Source organism: Eptatretus burgeri, chromosome 9, assembly GCF_056783735.1.
Source record: "Eptatretus burgeri isolate ZD-2024b chromosome 9, Ebu_testis_v1, whole genome shotgun sequence".
Classification (NCBI taxonomy): domain Eukaryota; kingdom Metazoa; phylum Chordata; class Myxini; order Myxiniformes; family Myxinidae; genus Eptatretus; species Eptatretus burgeri.
The window spans coordinates 67,452,715-67,477,268 of NC_140969.1; the positions used below are offsets into that span (position 1 = coordinate 67,452,715).

The window sequence follows — 24,554 nt, forward strand, 5'->3', positions numbered from 1 at the left end:
CGGCCCCCCGCGTGGGATAGGGTTGTTCGCCAAATTCGACCTACCTAAGTACCCACGCGGAGGGTAGACCGGGTGATCGCACCTCACCGCAGGTCGACTCCGGACACGGGCCACTTAAGCGACCCGTTCCGTACTATCGGGATAACCGAGTGGTGTTATCGTCGGCCTCGACGGTTCCGATTAATTATCGGACGTATTAAGCCCACTACCAACCCTTTACGTGAAGCAAGATGGAGATTCAATTAAAGAAAAGACGAAGCGAAACGGGAAAAACAGTTCAACATAATGCACATTTATTCCGCAGCACATGGAGAGCACACATATACAATTACAACAATTATGCACCAAAAGCAGATGCTACAAAAGAAACACAACAATGCAGATCTACTACCGACTACGCGTGCACACGGCAACACTTACACAGTTTTACTTTATAGATGGCGCCAACAACACATTTACTCAAAAGCAAAAGAAAAGGGCCACCCTCAAAGACAAGGGGGCAGACGGGGCCTGTGGGCCGCGAGACCGGGTGGATCCTACCCGTGTCTTGTGATGAGCCACAAATGTGGTGGCGGTGCCCCGACTCCACGCTCCTTCGCGGGTTTCATTGGCACTGCTTGGAGTGGGGTGGGACGGGGCCCCCTTTTCGCACTATCTCAGCGCGGGGGGGGGGGGGGAAGGGGGGAATTGTTGATGCTCTGGGGAAAGAGGATAGCTGGCTTGCTTGGGTCCCGCGACGAGCAACTCCACTGCGACCTCGTCGCCGACCGCCGTCTTCCTTGCCTCGGACCCGAGGTATCCGGTCCCCTCCGCAATTCTCCTCTGCCGACTGCAGCAAATCACCTTGACCGCGCTCCAGGCTCCAGGCTTCCTCTCTCTGCAGCTCCCCAACAGACTCCGAACCCCGACAGACTGCCACTCTCCAGACCCGACTTGACTGCCTCGACCTTCCTGACTCCAACTCACTGCCTCCAACCTTCTCTCCAACTCAAAACTGACTAAATTCGCCCCGCGCTCGGCGCTTTATAGTCCGGCAGGAGAACCCATCTGCAAATTTCTGGATCAGAACGAGCTTGGGGGTGGAGCCACGCTCGCCCATTGGACGGAGAAAAAGGGGCGTGAGTCTCCCCGATCCTCGAATTTGCATATATCGATTCTACTCCGACGCGCCTGGAGGCGGGGCCAAACCGCGCCGCGCTTGCTGATTGGACGGATCAGAAGTGGGCGTGTATCATTCCTGATCCGACTTCTCCTCGGAAAGGCCTCTATTTGCACCCGCGGCTCGGCGCGCGTCCCGCACGAGGCCAGGACAGCCTGACGCTCGGTGTCCACAAGCGGTGAGGGAATGGCCGCAGAAGGAGAGGCGAAGGTAGTGGAGGGTTTAAAGTGCTGGTCCATGGCCATGGCGACGTTTGGAATGGCGGTGATGCGATGTTTGCGGGAGCGAGTTGTGAAGGTAAAGGTCGTGGCTGTTGGCGTTGTTGTTGTTGTGAAGCGGCGTTGTGGTTGGTGGTTGTTGTGTGATGGCGGTTGAGACGTGGTTGGTTCAATATAAAGATAGAACAGAAAAACGGCTATCTTAAAGGGTCGCAGCCCGAATGAATCACATTTATTCCCTCTTAACAACGGGTTTGGGGCTAACTACACATGTACTTACAGAGATATCTCACCTACGGGACCTGAATGGTGGTTTGCGAATTTCCTCAACCGCAACAATATCAATAGTGTGCTATATTTTGTATAATGTATAACTTGCAAGAAATAGAAGAGGAACAAATTTGCATACTCTCATCCTCATTCCTCTGCGGTCTACTTACTGCTGGTAGTGCTAATTATTTAGTTAAACCAAAGCAGTTAATTTGGTCATGGTACCACCATGCAATGGACTTCTCTGTTCAAGAGCTGCCAAGGGAGCTTTATCATTCACACCCTACAGGTTCAAAGGATGCCTTGCTGCGAGATGCAGCGCCCCTGCTGGCGCTATATCGGAATGGCAGGTTTAATTGTCAAACCCATTGTGGATCGAAACCAGACCAGAGAATAGCATGATAGATATCCTGACTTCCAACTGAGATTTCCTGACTTACTTTCATCATGTCTTTTTCATTGTTTTTAAAAGGACATTGTTAAAGATGAGGCAAAGCATGATAAGATATGAAGAAAGTGTTTTACACTTTAAAAAAAAAACCTTGGAAACTTGTCCATCACTGAACTAATCAAAAAGGCTTTTGTTTCAGAGCATTGGCGCAGCACTTAGTTCTGGCTATGCTTAGAATGGATAACGAGGTATAATGGGCCCCTATTCTCGTGCCAGGGGCGCATTGTGAGGAGTCACAGCCTGGCATTTTAATGTGTGGGAATCAAAATCGCCTTTATAAAGACTGAATGAAGAAGCATGAGTTGCACGTAGTGATGTGTTGTGGTGCTTGAGTGTCAGGATGCAATGTTGCTTCTTGCACTCAATCATTATCCAGTTTAAACAGCAGCCTGTTACATGTATTTTTTATTCTGTGATAGAAGTGATTGGGTATTTCAAATAATGTGAGATACATTAAACGTATATGTTACAAGATTTGTTAAAATCCATATTTTCACTTTCAATACCAACTTGATAAGTATTTAAAGAGAAAGTTTATTTTGGAAGCAAGAAGTTTTTGAACTCATCATACACTTGTACAGGATATCCATCCATCCATCCATTAGGACCATACTCTGTGCAGAGCGTTGGTGCTGCCTAAGCAGTCTCCTTGGCTATTGGGCACAATCATGGACGGGTCGCCACTCCAACACAGTATACAAGCAAGCTGGCACTCATTTTGCCAATCTTAGAAGGATGACAGGCACAGTCAACCACACCTGGTATTAATTCAACACCCAAGTGGGATTTGAACTCAGGATCCGAAGATCCCAAGCCCACCACCAAAGCCATAGAGACAACACCAGGCATACAGGATATGCATGTTTTTTAATTGCACTTATTAATACATTTTTAGATCTGGACTGACACTGTATTATCAGTGGAATTGCAACATGAAAGGAAATATATCTGGTTATTAATTCATAACTTTATTCTATTTGTAAGAGAATGTTGGTGCACTTTGGTCCCTGTTATTAACACTTTCTACCAAATTTTGTTAGATATTAGACATAAAAATTGCCCATTGTGTGTTTTAAAGTTTTGGGGCTTGCCCTCTTAATAATTTGGCATGCCTCTTCTGTTTTTAATATTGGCACAACCTGGTGTCTTCCATGACCTCAGGACATTACCCACAGTTACTTGGGAAAGCCCGATGTGATGGAAATGTCTAATCGAGGGGTTGCCAACACGTAGATCGCGAGCGACTGGTAGCTCGTTGACTGCCAATGAGTAGTTCGCATTAAAACGTGGAAAAAAAAGCTGCATTCACATGGTAAAAACAATTGACGCATGGTTTTAATAAAGACAATAACACTATAATAAAGTTAGTTTAGTTGTAACATTTGTCAAAATGATCTTGAGTCCAAGTTTTCATATGTATAAGTGGGCCTGTTCAAGCAGAACTGACCGGGCCAAACAACAACAACAACAACAACTGCTGAGAGAGAGAGAGAGAGAGAGAGAGAGAGAGAGAGAGAGAGAGAGAGAGAGAGAGAGAGAGAGAGAGAGAGAGAGAGAGAGAGAGAGAGAGAGAGAGAGAGAGAGAGAGAGAGAGAGAGAGAGAGAGAGAGACAGAGAGACAGAGAGACAGAGAGACAGAGACATGGTTGCAGGAGCAAGTGAACTGTGTCATGGGAAGAGGCCTTCCTTTGTTGTAGCGATACTGCGTCAATTTCTTTCACGATTACCAGAAATTAAAGTTTTCATGGAGTCAAGAAACAAGATACCACCCAATTATCAAACATTGTGTCACTACTTTATTCAGCATTTCCAATAGATATGACAGAAAAATTGAATGCCCTGAACTGTGGATTGCAAGGGAAACAGAAGACAATTGCCGACATGAGTAGTGCAGTGAAAGCTTTCATGTCAAAAGCTAACCTGATACAACAGATCCAGAAAAGGAAAATGCAACGTTTTCCTTCTGTGCTACAAACGCCAGCAGAAAATGCGATTGCAGTTGGAATCGTGGATATTGACAAGTACCGTGATTTCCTGACCAGGCTTGACCAAGAGTTAAACTACAGATTTAATGATTTTGAGGAGATGGAGCCCTGTGTGATGTTCACTTCAAACCCCTTCATGGAAGTTAATGTTAGTGACATTTCTGAACAAATTCGTGTGCTGTTTGACTTTGTGTCCCTTTGGAAATGGAGAGTATCAGTCCTCAAAATGACATTCAGTTGAAATCAACAACTCCCTTGCTCCCTTGCCACAAATTTATGGAGTCTCGTGGATACTGAAAAGTGCAGTAACATCTGCAAAGTAGCAATGAAAGTGGCTCCCCTATTTGGCTCGACCTATCTTTGCGAATATGCCTTTTTCGACATGAACTGCATGAAATCTAAATTTCGAACACATCTGACAGACGAGCATATGAAGGACTCCATCACAGCTGCCCTATCAGGATACACACCAGATTATGTCGTACTGGTGGATACCATGCAATGTCAAGTTTCACACTCAACCAAAGTGAAAGATCAATTTTCCTTCACTTTAAATATGTATTTTTGTAATTGAACTGAAATAACTAAATTTGTACCCTTATTCATTTATATATTTTCAATTTATGTTTTAGTAGCTCAAGAAATATTTCATTAATCAAAAGTAGCTTGCATTGAAAAAAAGGTTGATGACTCCTGGCCTAATCGCTGGCACACAATTGCCATTCCTTGTTGAAGGTCAGATTTGTCTTTAGTTCTTTAGTTCTTTAGTTCTTTAGAAGCTCCCCATATTTTGGGAATAGAGTGGGTACTCTCTCAATTTGCTAATTTACTGAACATATACATTTTAAAATCGGTGTTACACATTTACGAATGTATATATTGTTACAGCTGTGGAAATTCGCATTCACCATAAAGGGCCTGTAGGTGAGATATCTCTTAGTACATATGTAGTTAGCCCAAGCCCATTGTATAGAGGGAATTTATGTGATTCATCCAGGCTGCGACGCTTTGAGTTAGCCATTTTTTTCTGTTCTATCTTTATTTTGAACCAACCACGTCCCAACCGCCATCACACAACAATCACGCCACCGTCACCATCTACGTTCCCGCAAACATCGCTTCACCGCCGTTCCCAAACGACACCATGACCATCAAACCACCACCGAAAACCCTCCACCACCTTCACCTCTCTCCTTCTACAGCCATTCCCACACCACCTGTGAACACTGAATGTCGGGATGTCTCGGGCCCGTTCGGCGTTTGGTGCCGAGCGCACCGAGCCGCGAGCGCGGATGGCGGCCTTTCCGAGGGGAAAATTCGGATCAAAAACGCTACACGCCCACTTCTCCTCTGTCCAATTAGCGAGCGCGGGGCGGCTTGGCCCCACCTCCAAGCGTGTGTATGTGAAGTCTGCGTATGCAAATTTTAGGATCAGGAGAGGCCATTTTTGCCCGACCAATGGCTGACCGGGGGGGGGGGGCGGCGTGGCCCCGCCTCCAATCGCGTTCTGATCCTAAAATTTGCATATTGGCTGCTCCTGCCCGCCTATAAAAAGGCGAGCGCAAGGCGAATTAAAAAGACTTGCAGAGTCGAGTCGGTCGGGTGAGGAGAGTGCGGAACTGAGAAGAATTGCAGGAAGAGTTGAGTTCTGGAGTTGCCTGGAGAGGGTCGTCGAGAAGTGGCTATTGGGGACGCGTTGCGTTGCGATGGTGAAGTTGAGGCGAGTGCGCACGGTGGAACTACAGGCAAGGGAGCTCGGGTCCGAGGCAAGAAGGACGGCGGTTGGCAACGAGGTTGCGGTGTGGGATCGCTCGTCTCGTCGCGGGACCCAAGCCAGCCAGCCACTCCCCTCCCCCAGGGCATCAACAATCTCCCTTTCCCCCCCGCGCTGAGATAGTGCAAAAGGGTGCCCCGTCCCCCCCCCCACCCCACATGTGCCAACGAAACCCGCCAAGGAGCACGGAGTCGGGGCACAGCCGCGCGGCCACATTTTGCGGCTCGCCCGCCAACGCGTCACGAGGACGCGGGTAGGACCCCCCTGGTCTCACGGACCTGGCCGCTCCTCTAGGTCCCGCGCACTTTTGGCCTACGGGCCTGTCTGCCTCCTTGTCTGTGAGGGTGGCTTCTTTCTTTTGCTTTTGTGTAAATGTGTGTTGGTACCGTCTGTTAAGTAGAACTGTATAAGTGTTGCCGTGTGTGCGCGTAGTCGGTATTAACTCTGCGTCGTTGTTGCTTTTATTGTTTTGGTTGCTTTATGTGCATTTTGACTGTATGGCTGTATATACGTGCTTTCCGTGTGCCGGGAAATAAATGTGCATTGTGTGAACTGTTTTCCCGTTTCGCTTCGTCTTTTCTCGATTGAATCTCCATCCTGCTTCACGTAAAGGGTTCGTAGTGGGTGCAAAACGCCCGGTAAATAATCTGAACCGTCGAGGTCGACGATAACACCGCTCGGTTATCCCGATAGTACGGAACGGGCCGCCTAAGCGGCTCGTGTCCGGAGTCGACCTGCGGCAAGGTACGATCGCCCGGTTTACCATCCGCGTGGGTACTTAGGTAGGTCGAGTTGGGCGAACAACTCTATCCTACGCGGGTGGCCGATTGGTACGATCATGGTGAGGTCGAAAGGCCCACCCGTGACGAGCTCTCGGCGTTGTTCCGAGAGGGTCACAACTGAATTGTCCATCCGGTGGGCGACGTGCCGCGATCCGAGTTACGTGGCCGTCCGCACGCCGGCGTGCGCGAATTCGCAACAATATATAACTTACACATCCCATTTTAGTAAACCTGTTGGCGAACATTTTTTAATCTCTATATTACTCATATAAAGGGATACTTTAAGAAAGAACACCATTGGAACTTTTATGTCTACATATGTGTAGAGAGAGATGCCCACTCAAAATTATTGCAAATTTGATTCCATACAATTATGATACCCTAATTTGCTTCATAGACTGGCAGAATGGCCTCGAGGAACAAACACTCACCAGAAAGATGTCTAGCCTGGGTTTGAATCCCGACCCAGCTATAAACTGTCCTCCTGGTGTTTCACAGTCAGGGTGATTCATCAATGTGTGTGCCATCCCTTTGATGGATGTTAAACTGAGCGTCCTTTCTGCCGGCATTGGTTAGTGGATGCTAAAGACCCCATGGTGTTCTTCGGGAGGAGTAGGAGAGCTTTTGCCGGTACCATGAACGAATTCCAAAAATTCCTGCCCCAGCTACTGTTGGGAAGGCAATGCAAACTACCCAGTATAACCCTTGCCAAGAAACAGCTTTGGCAGCACCGATGCTGTGTAATGGAGTATGGTACATCAGAATCAGAAGAAGAGCTAGGACACAGAACAGACCAGGACACAACATAACAAATAAAGGGAACAAGAGAAAGGGGAAATGCCAAGAGCAGGGTGGAGGGAGAAGTTTGATGGAGATGGACAAACAAGGGATGTAGGTAACAATGAGGGGTTGGGGAGAATGCAAGAGGTGGACAAGATGGATACAGAAGCAAAATTTTTGGAGGGGTGGGGGTGGTTTAACGGGTGTAGAGAAGATCATGGCTTTGGATGGGCGATGACCTGAGATGGTGGTGAACAGCTGTCTTGAATATTGAGAGAGAAGAATAAGATCAAGGTGAGTGTGGAAGGTGGTTCCACAGGTGTGAAAATAGAGGAATAAATGAGTAGAAGGGAGCAGTGGTTCTGGATTGAGGCAGTTTCACAAGTAGGTGGTTGCTGGTGGACCATGTGTGTCCTGCAAATATGAGTAGGTGGTGGATGGGGGGGGGGCGAGAGATAGAGCATGGAGAGGCAGAGGGTGCAAGGCCAGAAATGAGGTGGAAGGAGACAGAGAGACCACCGACCTGTTGGCAATGGCGAAGTGATAGGCCCATTGACTTAGCTTCATTGTGAGAGATTCCAATGACCTTGAAAGCTTTGGTTTCCACGCATCAAGCTGAGCAAGGGGTGAGGCAGAGCATCAGCCCAGAGAGGAAAGAAATACTCAATCAAGCTGTAAATGAAAGCCTTGTTGGTAGATGGGAGCTCAGGTGTACCAAGGAAGGACCGTACGATGGATGATGACCAGTCAGCTTCTAGCTTTGGAGGCCAACTTTGAAATGTGTTTTGCTCAAGAGAGATCATGGCTGAGAATGAATCCCAAGAGCTTGAGTGACTGAAGCTCTTTGAGATGGTCATTGTGAAAGTAGATGGGAGAGGGGAGAGAGAGAGAGAGAGAGAGAGTGAGAGAGAGAGAGAGAGCGAGTGGGAGAGAGAGAGAGAGGGAGTGCGAGAGAGAGAGAGAGAGGGAGAGAGAGAGAGAGAGAGAGCGAGAGAGAGAGAGAGAGAGAGTGAGAGAGAGAGAGAGAGAGAGAGAGAGAGAGAGAGAGAGAGAGAGAGAGTAATATATATATATATATATATATATATATATATATATATATATATATATATATATATATATATTGTTTTCTCAAGATTGAAAGACATGTTCCAAGTGTTTGACCAATTTGTGATTTTGTCAAGGTCTGAGGAGTGGGAAGAGGCTGTTGCCTGTCTGTCAGAAGGATAAGGGATGTCACAGCAGAGAATGGAGTCATCAGCAAAGAGATAAAGAGGATTTTCCAGAGTCAGTGAGATCATTGATGAATATTAGGAAGAGGATGGGGCCTAGATCACTGCCTTGGGGTACTCCAGCCTTGACAGGTGGAGGAGAAGAAAAGATTCCATTGAGAGCCACACGTTAGCTATGTGACAAAGATGAAGTCACTAATCCAAGAGTGGAGTTGCCCTTGGATTGCATAAGAGAGAAAGGCAGGATGCCAGACTGTATTGAAAGCTCAAGATGTGTCCATAGAGACAGCCCTGATCTCATGACTGATATTGAAGGCCTCCATCCATTGTTGGGAGAGTCGAAGTACCATGTCCATCATAGAGTGACAAGGTTTTAATCCAAATTGATGATCTGAGATGAGACTGTCGAAGAAAAGAATGATTTTATGTCAACTACAATGATGGATTTAATGCCATTGCTGATGATTGGAAGTAAGCAAATTGGTCTGCAGTGAAGGAGATCCATTTTATGCCCCTTTTCATTTAATGCTGTGATTTTGGCTGATTTCCAAGCAGATGAAGATGACCGAGTGTAAATGACAGGGTTCTTCTGTTGGCAACTTGGCTGCCAGGTAGCTATCATTTCTTGGTGTGCAGCTGTGCCACTGATGAAGCTTTGTTGGCAGCCCTGTGTGCCTTTACAGCATGGAATAAATAGTATTATATTATTATTATTTATTATAACACTCATGATTATCTCAAGCCAAGCTATTCTGAAACTCATGGCAAAGGTTTGAGGAAGAGGACTTTAACGTTGTTTCTGCATGAACAGGAATTGCCCAAATAGCAAAGCTGGGGTTCTTTCTTTCTTTCATGGCTTTGCCAGTGGGTTCAACACTGCTCCATTTGAATTCCTTCTGTTTGGGATACTCATCTCGAATGTGAAGAAAGTTTTTCAAATGTAACTTGCCCATTTGAAGAAATAAGCAGGCAAAATTTGAAAATTCGGTTTTTCATTCTCGTTATTGACAATATAATCAATATATACTGTAGTGGCCTGCCAAAGTATTCACCTCCTACCAACAATGCCACATTTAGATGAATTACAAATTATGTAGAAACAATTTTTTCCAAATGAACTTTTTATTCATAACTGAAGAGATCACCCTAAACACTCTTACAGTTGAAGGAGGTTACATGTCAGGAATACCTGCAAAAACATGTACAAATCAAAATTCACTGGTTGCAAAAATATTCAGCTCCTTAGGTCAGCACTTGGTGGATACACCAAGTACTGACCTGTCCCGCCCCTCTTGTCTCCTGCCCCCTTGTTGTGTGTTGTGTGATAGCTCTCATTCTAGCCTCGACAATGTATACAAACCCCCCCGCCCCCCCCCCAAAAACCCCACATTTTGCAGCAATGACTGCAATGAGTCTTTTTGGGTAGTTCTCTCCCAGCTTTCCACAGTGAGATAGTGAAATCTTTGCCCATTCTTCACGTAAAAATTTCTCTAGTTCTGCCAAGTTTGATGGGGATCGTCGATGGACTGCAATCTTCAAGTCTCACCATAAATGTTCAATTGGGTTGAAATCAGGACTTTAACTGGGCCACTCAAGAACATGTATTTTCCTTTTATTCAGCCACTCCAGTGTGGCTTTAGCTTTGTGCTTCGTATTATTGTCCTGCTGAAATGTGAATCTCCGACCCAGTTTGAGATTCATGACTGACTCAAGCAGGTTTTAATCAAGGTTTCTCCTGTACTTTGCACCATCCATTGTCCCTTCTTGTCCTGACAATCTTGCCAGTCCTTGCTGATGAAATAAAACTGAAGACCAAGAAGAATTTAGAAGAAGTAAAGAGCAAAGTTGGAGTCATCAGGAGGAACCTGGATAGGATTCGGGTATGAGCTGCTATTCCACAACCCTAAAATTCATCCAGGCACACCCAAGAGAGTCTTACAGAAAAATTTCTGCAAGAATTCACTTCTCATTCGAGAGATAGATTATGAAAGAGAGGGATAGAGAGTAAAAGATAAAAGAGAAGAAAAGCAAGAATTAGAATGAATAAAGAGAATTGTGAAAACATAGAAAGAAATGTGAAAGGAACAAAGAAAGCAGCCCAATGACATAATGCTGCAACCACCATGCTTGACAGTCGGGATGGTGTTGACTTGATGATGTGCAGCGTAAGTCTTGCGCCAGACATAATGCTTTGAATTTAGACCAAAAAGATTAATTTTTGTCTTGTCTGACCACAAAAGGTTTATCGACATGCCTGCAGTATCATGAAGATGCTTTTTTTTTTTGCAAATTCCATATGAGCTTTTAGATGCGTCTTTTTTCAGGAATGGCTTCTTTTTTGCCACCTGTTCAGAGGCCAGCTTTGTGAAGGGAATGGGATATTGTTGATTGATGAACACTGCCCCATCTCAGGCAAAGAGCTTTACAGATCTTTCAATGCCATTGTTGGATTTACAGTGATATGCCAAACCAGTTTCATGCTTGCCTGGCTGCTGAGTTTGGATGGGAACCTGATCTGATTATAGTGTGTGTGGTATGATGCGTCTTCCGCTTCTTAATGATGGATTTCACCGTACTCAAAGGGATAAATGAGTATCTTTGAAATCTTCTTATAACCCTCTCCTGAATGGTGCTTCTCCACCACTTTATGTCTGACTTCTTTGAAAAGCTCCAAGGTCTTCATTTTGCCTTGTTGGTTGGCCAAGTGAGTTGCATCTTAAAACTCCTCATGTAAGTGGGGGAAACTTAATTTATAAGTTTAACTACTGATTATATACAGGTGAAACCTATTACATTTGTTTTTTTAACCTTTCAAAGAAATAATTTGCTCCTGAAGTGATTGAGGGTTAATTTAGCAGAGAGTTTGCATACTTATGCAATCGAGAATCATCTGATTTTCTCTGTTAATTGAAATTATTGACATTTTATGTGCGTTTTTTTTTAGCTTTATCACTTTGGAGTACTTTGTCAAGGCTCGAGATATCAAGTTTGATTTGAAAGCATCATGAAATATGCTCAGGTGGCATCAAAATGTGAAAACTTTGGAGGCGGGGGGGTGAATACTTTTGCAGGCTACCATTTCCTCTGTGCCGAACCTCCAGAATTAATCTTCTGGTCCTGTTCGGAGTCGAACCGAAGATGCTAACGCTATCCCACAGGTGTGTGTGCCCTTCCTTGAGACCATTTTTGGCAATGGCAGACCTTTTGGGATAGTTGCACTCAAAGGCCTTGTTGGGTTCAGCAAAACGCTAGCCTCAGGTTCCCCCTGCCTTTCCCACATATTCGGCTCCACAACCACAGGGCACCGCATAGACCACCCCTGCCCTGTCTTTCCTCGGTAGCTTGTGCTTGACCCTCAAAAGAACTCTCTTGAGGGTGGAGTTTTTTTAATTTACCCTCACTCCTGCCGCTTTCAATACGTTGCTGATCCTGTGCAATACACCCGGTACAAAAGGCAGAACACAAAAACTTTTTGGTTGTTTTTTTCAGTTCTAGCCTGTTGTGTGGGCCAGCCAGAATCATTCTCCTTTTTGGTACCAAGCTGTCTGGGTAACTGTTTGCCCTCAATACGTTCTGAAGATGTTCCACCTCTCTCATCTTATCTTTTATGGTAGATGGTAACTCACATGCTCTTTTTGAGTGGGTGTGTACCACAGTTGTTTTATGCTTCATTGGATGACAATAATAAAAACTGAGGTAGCGGTCGGTGGGTGTGGGCTTTCTGTACACTTTGACCTTTCAGGCTCCTTTGGGATCCCTTGTTACGAGAGTGTCTAGGAAGGGGAGGGATCCATTTTTTTCTCCTTTTGGAGGGTGAAATTGATGAAGGAAAGGTTTACCAATGGCCTCATGTATGGTGTCCACCATATCGGTAGGACAGATGATGAATGTGTGATCCATGTAACGGAACCACACACTTAGCTGCAGTGGTGGGGATGGAATAGTGTGCTCTTCCAAATCATCCATAACCATGTTAGCAATCACGGCCAATACCAGGGAGCCTATGGCAGTGCCAAAAACCTGTTTGCAATATACTTCGCCAAATACAAAGTAAGTGGAAGAGGCAAGCACAAAGCATATCACATACGTCCATTGGGCTTCAGGCACCAGCAGTCTGTTTCCACCGATCATCTTCGAACTGGCGTTTGATCTGTCCCTCCATTTTTCCAAATCTGTCCCATCTTTACTCCCCCCCTCCTCCTTCCCAACCCCACCTTTGTCCTCCTCTCCCTACCCTCCTCCTGTTCGTAAAAGCAAACGGCCATTCCCACATCAAAACAACAGAATATTTAACACTTTCCCCTTCCCGATTATGCTATCACCGATTTCACAGAAACCCATCACGGTCGCTTGTCCAACTCACAGTCCCATGAGTTATGCAGAAACTCCATGGCATTGCAACTCTCAAGTGACAATGAGCAGGCTAATTGTGCCAATAAATGACTCAAAACCAATTATTTTCTTCCCGATGCATATATACGCATCGTTAAATGTAAATAATGACACGTTTTCTGTCACAATGTCATGAGATTCCAGAAGTCCTCAAAAAAGACCTTAAAATGACATGGGTTTTTTGGCCCTGGTTGGTTTATGGTAATGTGCTCGTTGAAGAGAAAATAGTCAGAAATAAGTGATGACCTGCGTAACCTCCATGGTAAAAGTCCTGCTTGAGAGGATGCCACAAAGTTATTTGGGTGGTGTATAAACATCAGACCACTATCTATTGAGGTTAGGTGCATCTGCCTCAATTGCTGAGGCCTATCTTCACAAGGCACAAAATTTCCTATTGGCTAAAAATCCTTATAACTGTCGCTTTGGTCATTTTATACTGAAGGGAAAACTTATAGGGAGGGCATGGTGATTGTGAATGTGACAGCTCCAAAGATATCTTTGACTTCACATAGCAGTAAGCAACTACATGGCGGCTGTAGCATAGAAATTGTGGGTGGTCAGGCGAACTGTCCAACCAACGGGTGGAACTCGCACACATGCATGGACAAACACACAACACCTTTTATGGCATGGATATTACAATTTATTATTTTATTTATTTAATTATATAGTATGTAATTAAATGAATATTTTTTGGTCATTTAATTTTTTTGATTAATTATTTTTGATGCATTTTATTATTATTTTTACGACTTCTTTATTATTTATTTATTTGTTTATTTGATTATTTTTATTTATTAAAATATATTTAATTATTTCAATTTGCCTTCAAACTCATTTTGCGACTACTTATATATCTCTATCTATACATATCTTCTATATATATATACTAATAAGTGTGAGTGTGTGTGTGTGTGTGTGTGTGTGTGTGTGTGTGTGTGTGTGTGTGTGTGTGTGTGTGTGTGTGTGTGTGTGTGTGTGTGTGTCAGTCAGTCAGTCAGTCAGTGTGTCTCCTCCATAACTCCAAAACCATGAAACCTAGCAGCCTGAAACTTTGCGTGCATACCCAGAAAACTACAAGGAAGTGCAAGAGTGAAAATTTGTTGTTTGGGTTCATTAAAACACCCCTTTTGAAGATAATTAATGGTATTATTTAATGAAATCCTTTATCAGGCGCATCCTTGGCCACCTCGCTCTTTGGAGTCTTAAGGCGTATCCTGGGTAACTTTGCTGGGGTCTGAAGCCACCATGTTTTTTGGCCTGCTCATGTCTTGACTTGGAACAGGCCACAACAATTTCTTCACGATAATTTTTTTTTTCACTGTCCTCATTCATATTATCGAATGCCTGTTCATCAGAGCTACGAATCGCTGTATACATTACTTTTATAAGTGCTAAAGTTTTCAAGTTAGGAACTTGGAGCGATTCCATGCATTATATGACATGATTTTCCACAATCTATTCTCACGGACGAATTAAAGCATATCACCAAAATATTATTTCGGTTTTGAGGATAACTCTTCCATAACTTTTGCTGAATTTTCGTTAAAAATTACTATCGCTGTAAATTTTTCAATAAAGAGTTCATTCTAATCACTAATTCTTGATTTACTTGAGTTATTTACCTGTGTACAAAATGCAATCACAATGGGCTTTTAAAACAGTTGAAGGAAACCGGACTTTATACATAAGAAAGGAAGCAATTACAAGTGAATCTTAAGTCGATGTCTGATATACTGTATGATGTGCAAAAGTATTGATATGTTTTTAATATGTCTGCACGTAGGATGTGCCAAAGTAGTTGCTTGCAGCAAGGTTGCCCCATTAGTGTATAATTTTAAAGCTCATTCTAACCACTGACTCACTGACTGACTGATGTAAGAGTTCGGTATCTTCCAGTTGACGTAGAATGCTGAAATTTTGCCTGCCGATGGACATCGAAGCTAATACACCGGGAAAAATCACAGAACCCTCGGAATGCATCTGTAAATGAAAATATAAATAAATTAAAATAAATAAATGAAAAAAATTAATGTAGGTGAGCGACCCGAGACAATTGGGAAGCACGGTTTGTTATTGTTTACAATGTGTAAGCATACACTAATATATATATATATATATATATATATATATATATATATATATATATATATATATATTCGCGGCTCCCGTGTATTCACAGTTCATAAAATGTGACCTGCTTCTGCATTTGCGGCCCTGTGTTTCACGTATTCACGGTTTTTCATGGGTGTATTTGTGGTTTTTCCGACCCGCTTAAACATTCGCGGCCCTGTGCTTCACTTGTTCGCGGTTTTTGCGGGCATATTTGCATTTTTCACGGGATTTTTGTTTTCCCTTATGAATGATGAACCATCTGGGACCTATCCCCTTTTTTGCATCGAAACAATGCCCCGACATTCGCGGATTCGACATTCGCAGCATTTTTCAGGAATGTATCCTCCACGAATGTTGGAGTCTGACAGTATGTATGCCCACACATTGAAAGGCGAGGTGATGTGACAAGTGGTCATGTCGGTAGGTGAAGAATGGGTTTCGGAAGGTGGTTATACAGCCTCTGCAACAGTTTGCCTACCTATTAAGGAGATGACCTATTTTATTGTGTATTTTTTTCGTGTTGGAGAGCAGAGGCTGAAGGCTGGACATACTGTTTCTTGCATTTGGAGAGCATAGGCTGGGCAAAAACCTTTTAAACATTGACTTTTAACATTGGTTCCTGGTGGAGGTATCATATAAATATTTTGCAAAACAATGGCATTAGGAGAGATCAATGTACTTTTCAATCAAATACATAGACTTTGGAGAATTAATGATCAAATCACTACAGTATTGTATATAATATTTGTTTTTGGGATCCCAGCTTAATGAGCTTTTGTGTTCAGATGAGAATTTTAATCAACCCTTAAAATCTGATTGTTTTCTTCTACTATATTCTGCAATATATTAATTTGAGTTGTTCTATTATTTGTTGACATTTTCAAAATATTGGCTTGAAGGACCGAAGAAGACAAACATGCCTCTACTTTTTCTCACTTTGCCTTCAATTTGGCCACGAAAGGTGTTGGAGGTCCATACTCTTGACAGAACATCGGGACTCTCACAACAAGTTATGAGCATTTCCATAGCTGAAAACCAACCATGGTCAGGTCATCATTCCGTCACAGGGTGTCAAATTTTCTGTTTAGCTGTCATGGGAAGGTGAAATGTATATCAGTTAGGGTAATTCAACAACGTTTCCCCCACTCCACCACCAAGTGACTCCCTTTGAAAGGGATTCAGCCGTATTGTTAAGGAAGCCACTAGGAGGAGCTAGTGTTTAGCCACTTCATGTTTACTTGGATATCACCTGTTGTGAATGGATTGTCCCGACCATTATGAACTGCATGCCGTTTGTAAAGTCATGTGAGCTTTACAGCACATGTCGTAGGCTCTCTTTTACTGTTCTTTTGTTACTCCCTTTGGATTGGCTATGTGCAGATTCTGGGTGGAGAGCTGAAAGAATGTTTTTCTATGAGTGTGTGTGTGTGCAGGCTCTTAAATTTCAACTCTGGCTTCACTTGTCGAATCTCCGTCTTTTCTCCATATCCTCACCCCAACACCTCCTCACTTGTGCTATTTTTCCACCCATGCTTCCCCAAAAGATTGCACATCTGGTGGGTTGGCAAAGGCGAGTGAAAGCACTCTTTTCGTTTTGAAGCAAGTGGTTTCAGATGGGAATCGCAGAATTTTAAAATGATATTATTTGTTTGTGTTTACTGTTTCCCCCATCTGTCTGAATAATATGGAATTATCAGGGTACATTGAACTTGGTGAAAAATAATCATTAATCAAGAAAAATCACATATAGTCATGGAAAAATACTTTTGAATTTGACCGGCTTGTTTCATAAACACGAATCTGTGACAAGAAGGTTAAAGCATACCTTTTTCAAAGATATGATCATTATCCTCTGCAGGCTTTGTTACACACCACCAATGCCTTTGATTTATCAAAGGATGCATGATCTTTCATTATCTTGACAAAAACGCAGCAGACTTATGAAATCACACTTTTTTATCAGTGGCGATCAGAAATGAAGAAGCAGGTTGTGATGTAGTTTTCATGTTTTTGCATTCATTGGAGTGGCTTATGAAATGCTGATAATCTTTGTTTGCATGTGTTTTAGGTGGAAGGGCTTCCTTTGGAAGTGACAAAATCCAAAGATGTCAGCTGTGCAGGTGGAAAGCATGGAGCAACAGCAGCAGCAGTTTGGTGACACCAACAACCGCTGGGAGATCATGGATGAGGAGTGGGACAATGAGAACAGCTCAGCTCGACTTTTTGAGCGCTCACGGATCAAGGCTTTGGCTGGTTAGTTTTTTATGCCGTTTTTGACTTGTCTTAGCATTTAGAGAGCATTGTTTTCATCTGTATCTACTCTACATAGATTGCAGCTGGATCACAGACATTTGTAGAATTGATCTAACATGGCATCTCCCTCATCGTTTTTGCCCTCTTGTTTAATCCCCTCCACAATAGCCACTTGTGAAAAAAGTGAACGCACTTTCATTCCTCCTTGACAGTCAGTTTTGTAATATTTCAAGGTTTTAATACCAGCGTAATTAAACTGCGCAATGAAAATGCATTCAATTCAAGGGGTTTCTCAAACATTGAAAATTACTGGATCTGATCGCCATCACATATTTCATTCTACATCCTTCGGTTAATAATGCACCAATTAAGCAGAAAATACAACTTCAATTAATTTCCCAGGAATTTATATGTGGGAAGATATTTCCTTTCTTTGTGGGTCCATAATTGCAAGCTGTGAAAACCACATGTTGAATTTTATTTCTCAATGGACATAGCTGTGTGGACCTCACCAGTTGATGCAAAATGTTTTCTCTGAATTGTTTATATTCAGGTTGAGAAACAGGTGGAAGTACTGTAGCTTAAACCTGGTAAATAGGTTAGATGAGGCAAAACTTTATGCTTCAAAAGGTCACAAGCACTGTGATTTGCAAAAGATGCTTGGTTGTTGTGAAGGAGGATGACATTGTTCAGGTGTGTGTGTCGTTGGTTATCTCTATATGTGGGTTTCAGAATGTGGAACAGAGCACTCCTTGGTCTCAAAGTATTCACATTTGTGTGTGCATACATACTGAATAGGATTATAGGTGTGTGTGTGTGTGTGTGTGTGTGTGTGTGTGTGTGTGTGTGTGTGTGTGTGTGTGTGCATGCACGTGTACACATGCATGTGTACATACATAATTTCTCGGTCAGATTGACCGATAAAATCTATTGAAGCACAAGAGTGGTACCATTATCTGCTTTGTAATTCAATATTGGAGAAAGTTGTTGGCTTTTTAGTACTTTGAGTGCTATTGGGTGCTTTGACTGGCACTTTTTAGTGCTTTGAGTGCCACCAGATGGAGACCCACATTACTTAGCATCATGGATGGTTTGACCATAATTTATAATTTGGCCAAGGTGTGATTACTCACCTACTCTTGTCCAAATACACCATGGGATCTTTAATGCTCACACAGCAATCAGTTTTAGTACATGATCTTAGGTGTGTCAGAAGGATGACGAGTCCACAGCTTATCATCTGTTGTGATGGATGGCATGCTTTTTATCCCCCGCCGCGTGGCGGAAGGGGGATATTGTTGTCACCCAGGTCACCCGGCTGTCCGTCCGGCTGTCCGTCCGTCCGTTCGTCCGTCCGGGCGTCAACATTTATAGCTGTGAGTGCAATAATTCATAAACTGTTCGCCATATAGATTTGAAATTTGGGTCACACATGCACCACCTGAAAAGGAAGAACCCGATTGATTTTGGGCATGGCCGGATCCAAGATGGCCGACTGGGGCGGCCATCTTGAAAAAAATGTTTTTTGTCATAAATGGAAAACCGCTTATCTGATTTCAATTATTTTTGGTTACTACGTTCCTCACCCCTGGAGAACATTTTTGAGATGATGACCAAATGGTGTCTTGTTTCCAATTCACCTCCCTCATTATCTGGAATATGTATGACCTTTTTCATTCAATGGCGGGGGATTCCCCATCTCTGATGGTATATTTGATCATTGCAATCTCTCTGTCTTCTACCACCTCCTTTTTGGTCTTGCACCCTCTGCTTTTTCTGTGCTTTGCCCCCCCCCCCCATACCATCCCCTTCTTCAGGTTTCTGCATGGCAAACATGGTCCACCACCAATCCACCATCAATATAATCATGATAAAAACATAGCAGACTTATGAAATAGCACATTTTGTCAGTGGCAATCAGAAATGAAGAATCAGGTGAAACCAGAAACTCCCAGTGAAACTTCCAAAATCTGAGCTTACTGTTCACCTTCACTCATTCGTTCTTCTTTTTCTCACCTGTGGAACCAACTATCACATTCTCTTCAATCTGATTCTTCCCTCCAGGTCTTCAAGACAGCTGTTCACCACCATTTCAGATCATCTCCCATTTAAAACCATGATCTTCCCACCACCACCCCCAAGCCCACCTCCTTCCAAATTTCCAATTTTTCCTTCCTGAGCATTTTCTCCTTAATCAATTTTGTCCACCCCGTATATCCTCCCCTACCCCTCATTCCTTCCCACATCCCTTATTTGTCCAAGTCTCCCTCTATTTTGTCCGCCAACCCTGCTGTTGTGGTTTTTTCCCCTCTTTCTGCTCTTCCTTTTGCTCTGTTGCATCCTGATCCATTGAGTGTTCAAGCTCTTTCACAGCCATTGACTTTGTATTCAAAAACGATGAAACAAAATCCAGATACACTGATATATTAAGCAAACGAGGTACACAATGGTGGTACAGCGACCTTTAAACAACACCATTGTTGTGGTAAAATCAAGATCAAAAAGAGGTATCAGACAAGAAGACACAATCTCACCAAACTTGTTCACTACATGCCTCGGAGGAGCACTCCAACAGCTAAATTGGGAAAATAGAAGAAACAATGTTGATGGAAAAAGACAGCGAATCGCAGATAACGTCTTTCAAACAATGCTGAAGAACTGAAAATCTTGACAGAAGAGCTAAATTTTGAGTCAAAATATTGGACTAATAATGAATATGACGAAAACAACATTAATGTTCAGCTGTTCAACATTAATGAACATTAATGTTCATATGCAAAAATGGAAGATATTCAAATTCATCATCGTGAAATTGAAGAAACCCGTAATTTCCATTCACTTCGGCCAAATCATACAAATGGAAACATATCACCTTGAAGAAGTAACGAGATGTACAACAGCAGGATGAGCAGCATTTGGAAAATTAAAAACGTCATGAAAAGCAATCTGCTCTTGTGTCTGAAAAAGAAAGTTTATAATCAATGTGTGATACCAGCACTGTCATATGGCAGTCAGGGGCAGCGTTAGTCATTTGGGGGCCCCATACAAAATACAATAGTGGTTCAGAGAGGCCCCCGTGGCTCTATCAATCTGTCATCATGGGGAGTCTGTATCCTTCATGCGGAGTCGGCAAGATATCGTCGGTACCCTGAACAAATTCCAAATTATTGCCCTAACTGCTGCTGGGAAGGCACTGGAAAAACCACACAATATAACCCTTGCTAATAAATTGCTTTGGCAGCACCGACACTCTGGTAACAGAGTATGGTACATCAGAATCATAAATAACTTACGTAGTTTTCCAGTAAATTAAGGAGGGTGAGATATGAGGTGATTGAAAACTGTGAAGGCACCAATTTGTCTGTGGTGTGAAATAGTTAGGCCCTGCAACTGAGCATCTTGTTGAATGACACCAATTACACTCAGTGATGTCAATTCTATTGCCTCCAGGGTGCAAGCTGAGATTTAATGGTCTCATTACCCTGATTGTTGTAATCTGTGGTGCTGAGAATGAAAGCCTTGTACACTTTTAGGAGCTAAGAGCAGCCAAAGAATGACTTAGCTCACAAAAGATTTTCAAGACACCACCCTGCATTGAAAGCCAGCTTAGATATATGTGATCAGCCAATGTTTCAAGTGAGCTGTAACAGAGTTTTGGATTATTCTTAAAAAAGATGATTTATTTGGCTGGTGTACTTGGTCTGTTTACACACACACACACACACACACACACACACACACACACACACACACACACGCACACACACACACACACACACACACACACACACCCACACACACACACACACACACACACACACACACACACACACACACACACACACACACACACACACACACACACACACACACACACACACACACACACACACACTGTTTTCCTAGGATGAGAGTGAGGCATGTCGGTTTCATTGGCCCACAGTTCCTTCTTAAAAAGTCAAAGACAAAAATATTTGTCATGGTAATAGTTATAACTTATGCAACAACCAACACAACAGCATGGTGTGAATGAATTGATATAGCAGATCAGTATTTTGTGTACAAAAGCATACACCTGACTCAGTTTGTTTTCATTCGGATGCATTTTGGATTTGGCAGCTCCACCTGAATACATATGATAGCTCATTTCCAATTAGGCAAAATTTTCAAATTCACATTCCAAAAAACCTTTTTTTTTTCTTCTTTTATTTCAATACTTGCTTTTGGCTCATGGAAGAGCTATGACACAGAACAAATTAGGACACAAGGCAACAAAGGGAACAGCAGGAGAAAGGGGAAACACCAACAGCAGGGTGGAAGGAGAAGGTAAATGGAGATGGACAAACAAGGGATGCATGTAACAGCGAGGGGTAAGGGAGAATGCAAACGGTCGACAATATAGATACATAAGCAAAATTTTTGGAGGGGTGGGGGATGGTGGGGGTGGTTTATTGGGTGTAGAAAATATCATGACTTGAGATGGTGGTGAACAGCTGCCTTGAAGACCTGGAGGGAAGAATGAGATTGCAGAGAGTATGGAAGGTGGATCCACAGGCGGGAAAAACGAGGAAAAAACTGAGTGGAGGGAGGCAGTGGTTCTGGATTTAGGCAGTTTCACTAGAGGAGGGTTTCTTGTGAACCGCATGCATCCTGCAGATACCTGAGGGGGGGGGAGGGGGTGGGACAAAGCACGGAGAGGGCAGAGGGTGCTCGTCCAGAAATGAGGCGGAAGAAGACAGAGAGATCACCGACCTGTCAGCAATGGCGAGGTGATAGGCCCATAGACTCAGCTTCATCACAAGAGATGCTAAAGATATTGATGGATTTTATTTCTATTGCATCAAGCTGTGGAACATGTGAGGCAGGGGAGCCAACCCAGAAGGGAGTGCAGTATTCCATTGAGGAAGGATGAAAGCCTTGTTGGTGGATAGGAGCTCAGGTGTGTCAAGGAATGACTTTGCATGATGGAGGATGCCCAGTCGGCATCTGGCTTTGGAGTCCAATTTTGAAATGTGACTTCTGCAAGAGAGATCATGGCTGAGAGTGAGACCCAATAGTTTGTATGATGTGAATGAAACTCTACGAGAGGGTTGTTGAGAAAGTAGATGGGAGGGTTTGCGGTGCGATCCTTTTGGCGAGAGAGAGTGAGTGTATGGGATTTCTCAGGGTTAAAAGACATATTCCAAGTATTTGACCAGTTTGTGATTTTGCCAAGGTTTGAGGAGAGGGAAGAGGTTGCTGCCTGTCTGTCAGAGGGATGAGGGATGTCACGGCAGAGAGTGGAATCATAGGCAAAGAGATAAAGAGTATTTTCCAAAGAGTCAGTGAGATCATTGATGAAAATTAAGAATAGGACTGGGACCAGAACACTACCTTGGGGCATAACATCCTTGACATGGAGAGGATTCCAATGAGAGCCATACGTTGGTTATGAGAGTGGAGGAAGTCAGTCATCCAAGAGTGGAGTTGGCATTGGATTCCATAAGCAGACAGTTTGGAGAGCAACTCAGAATGCCAGACTGTATCTGAAGCTTGAGATACTGTATGCCAAGAGAGATGGCCCTTAACTCATCTATGACATTGAGAGCTTCCATTCATTGTTGGGAGAGAAGAAGCAGCCTTCGATATAGATTGTATGTGCTTTTGATATGTCGATATATACTGTAGATATGTTGAGCTTTCAATACAGTCTGGCATCCTGCCTTGCTCGCTAAATTGTCTGTCTATTGAATCCAAGGCCAACTCCACTCTTGGATTTCTGACTTCCTCCACTCTCAAAGCCAACATCTGGTTCTCAGCAGAATTCTTTAATCTCCTCTCCCTGTCAAGGATGTTGTGCCCCAAGGCAGTGTTCTGGTCCCAGTCCGATTCCCAATCTTCATCAATGATCTCTCTGACTCTGGAAAATCTTCTTTATATCTTTGCTGATGACTCCACCCTCTGCCATGACATCCCTCATCCTTCAGACAGACAGGCAGCAACCTCGTCCCCCTCTTCAGACCTTGACAAAATCACAAACTCGTCAAATATTTGGAATACGTCTTTTAACCCTGAGAAATTCCACACACTCTCTCTATCTCTTTCTCTCTGAAAGGACCATACTGCAAACCCTCCCATCTACTTTATCAACAACCCTCTTAAAGAGGTTCAGGCAATCAAATGCAGGGGTCTCACCCACAGCCATGATCTCTCTTTGACAAGCCACATTTCAAAGTTAGTCTCCAAAGCCAGATGCAGACTGGTCATCCTCCATCGTGCAAAGTCCATTCTTTGCACGCCAGAGCACCTATCCATCTACAAAGCTTTCATCTACAGCTTGATGGACTGCTCTCCTCTCTGGGCCTGCTCCCCTCCATCACATCTTCTTCTGCTTGACACCCTGGAAACCAAGGCTTTCAAAATCATTGGAATCTTTCGCGACGAAGATGAGTTTATGGGCCAATCATTTCAACATTGCCGATAGGTCGGTGGTCTTTCTGTCTTCCTCCTCCTTTCTGGTCTTGCACCCTATGCCATCTCCATGCATTATTGCCCCCCCCCCCCCAGGTATTAGCAGAATGCACACGGTTCACCAGCATCTCCCTCCTAGTGAAACTGCCTGAATCCAGAACCACTGCTCATCTCCACTCATTCATTCCTCTTTTTTTCCCACCTGTGGAATCACCTTCCACACTCTTTTCAATCGCATTCTTCCCTCCAGGTCTGCAAGACAGCTGTTCCCCACCATCTAAAATCATCACCCATTCAAAACCACGATCTTTCCTACATCTGCTAAACCACCCACCACAACTCCTAAAATTTTGCTTTTTGTATCTAATTTGTCCATCCCTTGTGTTCTCTCCTACCTGTCATCATTACTTGCATCCCTTGTTTGCCTGTCTCCATCTATTTTCTACCTCCGTGCTGCTGTTGGTGTTTTCTCCTTCTCCTGCTGGTTTTTTTTTTGTGTACCTTGTCGAGGCTCGTGTGAGAGCTAACACACAATGCACATCAATGGGGGCATGAAACAAGAGGGGAGGGAGTGAGAAGGACAAAACAGTGGGGAACAGAGACATTAGGAGATCTGTGGGAGGGAGAGGGATGGGACGGGGAACATGGGGAATAGAAGATGGACATTACAGTGACTTTCAGGAAGCAAAGCAG

The 24,554-nt window shown here is 43.6% G+C and overlaps 1 protein-coding gene across 1 annotated transcript in view; it reads left to right on the forward strand.

Moving 5' to 3' along the window:
* LOC147020275 (spectrin beta chain, non-erythrocytic 1-like) overlaps positions 1-24,554 on the forward strand; it is a 264,618-nt gene that overhangs the window by 38,348 nt on the left and 201,716 nt on the right. The window contains exon 2 of the mRNA XM_085895518.1: positions 17,227-17,411. Coding sequence (XP_085751644.1) covers positions 17,264-17,411 — 148 coding nt within the window. The 5' untranslated portion in view covers positions 17,227-17,263. The remainder of the gene's footprint in view (positions 1-17,226; positions 17,412-24,554) is intronic.